This window comes from Hakea prostrata, chromosome 10 (genome assembly GCF_041222555.1).
Source record: "Hakea prostrata isolate BN-2017 chromosome 10, UWA_Hpros_2, whole genome shotgun sequence".
NCBI classification, from domain to species: Eukaryota; Viridiplantae; Streptophyta; class Magnoliopsida; order Proteales; family Proteaceae; genus Hakea; species Hakea prostrata.
The window spans coordinates 17094381-17098245 of record NC_142609.1 but is presented as its reverse complement, the minus strand read 5'-3'; the positions used below and the strand labels follow the sequence as shown (position 1 = coordinate 17098245).

General features: G+C 39.0%; 1 protein-coding gene across 1 annotated transcript; it reads left to right on the top strand.

Moving 5' to 3' along the window:
* The first annotated feature begins 290 nt into the window (after positions 1-290).
* Positions 291-3265, top strand: LOC149002183 (wall-associated receptor kinase 2-like). The gene is made up of 3 exons (XM_089138378.1): positions 291-1188; positions 1557-1712; positions 1918-3265. Exons 1-3 carry the CDS (start codon positions 300-302, stop codon positions 3093-3095), a joined length of 2223 nt encoding a protein of 740 aa, XP_088994504.1. The 5' UTR covers positions 291-299; the 3' UTR covers positions 3096-3265.
* The last annotated feature ends 600 nt before the right edge of the window (positions 3266-3865 follow it).

Here is a 3865-nt window from a genome sequence, read left to right as displayed (position 1 = left end):
CTGTGGATTTACCCAAAAAAAAAAAATCAGGGCTGTGGAAGGAAGATTCCTGGGAAGACTTGGGAAGACTTGACCCAGTTCGATTCACTGGAAAAGTAAAGCACACCGAATCGGACTTTCATTTCCTTCTACGTGCAACTCTGTTTAATCATTGAACGAGGCGCATGTAAAATCCGGACTCTCCTCTTTGGTGAATCATATCCAGTCTATAAATTAAACGTTCAAGTAAGAAAGATAGTATACTCTCCTCGCAATTAAATTCAGCAAGTTATTAAGCAATGGGTGTTTCTCCGTTGCTTATGTTATTACTGTTCTTCTTCGTCCTGTTTTGGCCAGCTATGGCAACCTTAACTTACCCAGTGGCTAAACCCAACTGCTCTCAGCATTGTGGTAAGATCAGAGTTCCATACCCCTTTGGTTTTGGAGACGAAGGCTGTTACAGAGGGGGTGGTTTTTTCCTAACCTGCAACGACACTCATCACAACCCTCCAAAACTATTCCTCGGGAAGGGAAATATTGAAGTGTTGGACATTTCACTATTACAAGGCCAAGTGCGAGTCCTGAACTCCATAATCCTGGATTGTTACAACACATCAGGCCTGGCTTATAGGTATTCTAAGTCTCTCAGTTTAAAAAAGAATTCCATGAGCTTGTCCGACACTGACAACAGATTCACAGTTCTGGGTTGTGACACGAATGCTATCTTTAAGACTAGTGGTGGAAATTTCTCGAGTGAGTGCAACATGAAATACTGCAGTTACATAAACGATAGTACTACTCAAGGTTCCTGCAGCGGGGAGAGCGGTTGTTGCCAGATCACCATCCCAAAGAGGGTCAAGAGTTTCAGCCTAACTATTACAAGCTTTGACAGCCACAGGCAGATCTTGAGTTTCAATCCCTGCAGCTACGCTTTTATGGTCGACGTGAACTGGTACAACTTCTCCGTGTCCCATCTCAAGAATTTCAGCAATGAAAACAACAAATATGGTGTCCCGCGTGTCCCGGTTGTGTTGGATTGGGCAATAGAGGAGCCAAATGATTTTCCTTGTGAAGCAGCAAGAAAGAACCACACCACTTATGCTTGTGGCAAAAACTCTGAGTGTCTCGAGTCCAAGAACGAGCTTGGATACAGCTGCAACTGTTCTCAAGGATACCAAGGAAACCCCTATCTTCCAGATGGATGCCAAGGTAAACCTCATGAACACTAATCTCTTAACTATCCAAATTGAAACTCTTCTTAGATCGGAAAACATCTTATTGTACACATCACTCTGCTGTGCAGAGCCGTGTACTTAAGTTCCCCAAAAATAGGCTGGAAAAAAAAAAAGATTAAAAGAGTATTGAGGATTGTTTTTAATTCAGAATCAAGCCTTTAATCACAACCTTTATTTAATATAAAAATGTAATGCTCTACACAGCAAGAGAAGTTGTATGGTTTAAAACTATAATGCTTTACACAGCAAGAGATGTGCACAAAAGAGGAATTTTTTTCCTTGATCATTCTTTACAACTTTTCCGGTGGAAAACCCTAAGAGTTGCAGGCATGTTTGGTGCAGATATAGATGAATGTTTAGATCAGACAGTTAGTCTGTGCAGTTGGAATTGTATCAACACGCCTGGGAATTTCACTTGTTCTTGCCCGCCTGGTTATCATGGGGATGGAAAGAAAAATGGAAGTGGATGCAATCCTCCAGTGATTCCGTTAACTGTTGGTAAGTAAAACTGAAGTTAACAAATTCAATCTTGGAATTCTTTTTATGCAGCAGAAGTTGCATCCTCATCAGCAACAAAATTTTGAAATCAAGCCTCTGTTTGTCTGTGAAAATGTTATATGCAGAGAAATCTTTTAATTACTTTCCCAACAAAATTAGGCTCCCAATCTTAACCAGTCTTCTATTCTTCAATGTCTGCTTATAGGTATTGGCTTGGGCTGCTTGTTTCTACTTGTAGCTAGCTTCTTGACATTTTTTGCACTCCAAAAGAGAAAGGCTAACAAACTCAAGGAAAAATTCTTCCAGCAAAATGGAGGTTTTTTGTTAAAGCAGCAGATGTCTTCCCTTGAAGGATCTGTTGAAGTTGCCAAAATCTTTACAGCTGAAGAACTGAAGAAAGCTACAAACAACTACGCTCAAGACCAGATCATTGGTCGAGGAGGTTATGGTACAGTATACAAGGGGATTCTTCTTGATCATAGAGTTGTTGCCATTAAGAAGTCAAAAATAGTTGATGAAAGTCAAATTGAGCAATTCATAAATGAGGTGGTTATTCTCTCGCAAACCAACCACAGAAATGTAGTGAAGCTATTGGGTTGTTGCTTAGAGACCGAAGTTCCTACTTTAATGTATGAGTTTGTTACTAACAAAACCTTATTCCACCATATCCATGATGAGGGATGCAATTCTAGAATCTCATGGGATAATCGTCTGAGGATAGCTGCGGAGACATCAGAGGCCATCGCTTATTTGCATTCTGCGGCTTCACCACCTATAATTCACAGAGATATCAAGTCAGTGAACATTCTCCTGGATGATAATTATAGTGCAAAGGTGTCAGACTTTGGTGCATCAAGGTTGGTTCCATTAGATCAAACTCAAATTAGTACACTAGTCCAAGGAACACTAGGATATCTGGACCCAGAGTACCTTCAATCAAGCCAACTCACAGAAAAGAGTGATGTTTATAGTTTTGGTGTAGTACTTCTGGAGCTATTAACTGGGAAAAAAGCACTCTATTCTGATGGTCCCAGTAAAGATGTAGGCCTAGCAATGCATTTTATCACTTCAATCAAAGAAGGAAGGGTTTGGGATATTCTAGATGGTGGGGTTATAGCTAAAGGATGTAAAGAGCAACTCCATGAAGTCATACTACTGGCTGAAAGATGTCTAAGAATACAAGGGGAAAAAAGGCCTAAAATGAAAGAAGTGGCAATGGAGCTACAACGGTTGGGCAACTATCAAAAGCACCCTTGGGTTGCACAAAATCCTGAGGAGGTTGAAGCTCTTCTTGGCGAAACATCGGACTTTCATGGCCACCACACTATTGGGTATGATAGTATGACTAATCAGGTGGCAATATCATTAGATGGTGGGAGATGATTGTATGTTTTAGGATATCCTTGTTAGTCTTGCTTCTTTGCTGTATCTTTAGTATTGTGTTTATTTGTGATGTTTTGCAGTTGTCATTTAACAGTAAAGGTGATTCCCAAGTTAATGCAAAGTTACTGAAGGAATACATTCCATGATATACAATGTCAATCTTATTATAATTTTGTAATTAGTATCCCGTGGGAATAGAAAAAGAACCGTCTTCTAATCAAGGTTAATACATTTTGATGCAAAGAAATGCATGAGCTTAAAAAGAAATTAAAAATTAAATTCTTTTGGTTGAAAAATTAAAAATTAACTAGTACGTGTCGTATCATCGAATACTTTAAATTGTCCTTTTTATACATGTGATAGAGAAGAGTAGACCAGTGGCTTGGGAAGACTTGGGAAGATTGGCTCCTAAGTCAAGTCATGCACAATTAATCAAACTATTTGAAGTGAAGGAAACAATTTCTTCCACACGGAAGGTCAATAACATAAAGCTACTGTCATCCTTCTATGTATATGTAAACAACGTCTTGCTAGCCTGAGTGTGGTTGGCAATTGATGGGAAAAAGTGAAAAGTGAAAGACAAAAGTTGTGTTGAATACTTTATGGAATGGGTGGATTATTAGAAATTGTAGCCAAAACGATATTTCAATAGTTGAGTTCAAAATGCCGATCCAAACCTCTCTTTTTTCTCTTTTTCTGTTTTTTTTTTTTTTAAAAGAAAGAGGTAAAGTTACAATCTGAAGAACCTTGAGCCTTGTCTTTCTTGGTGA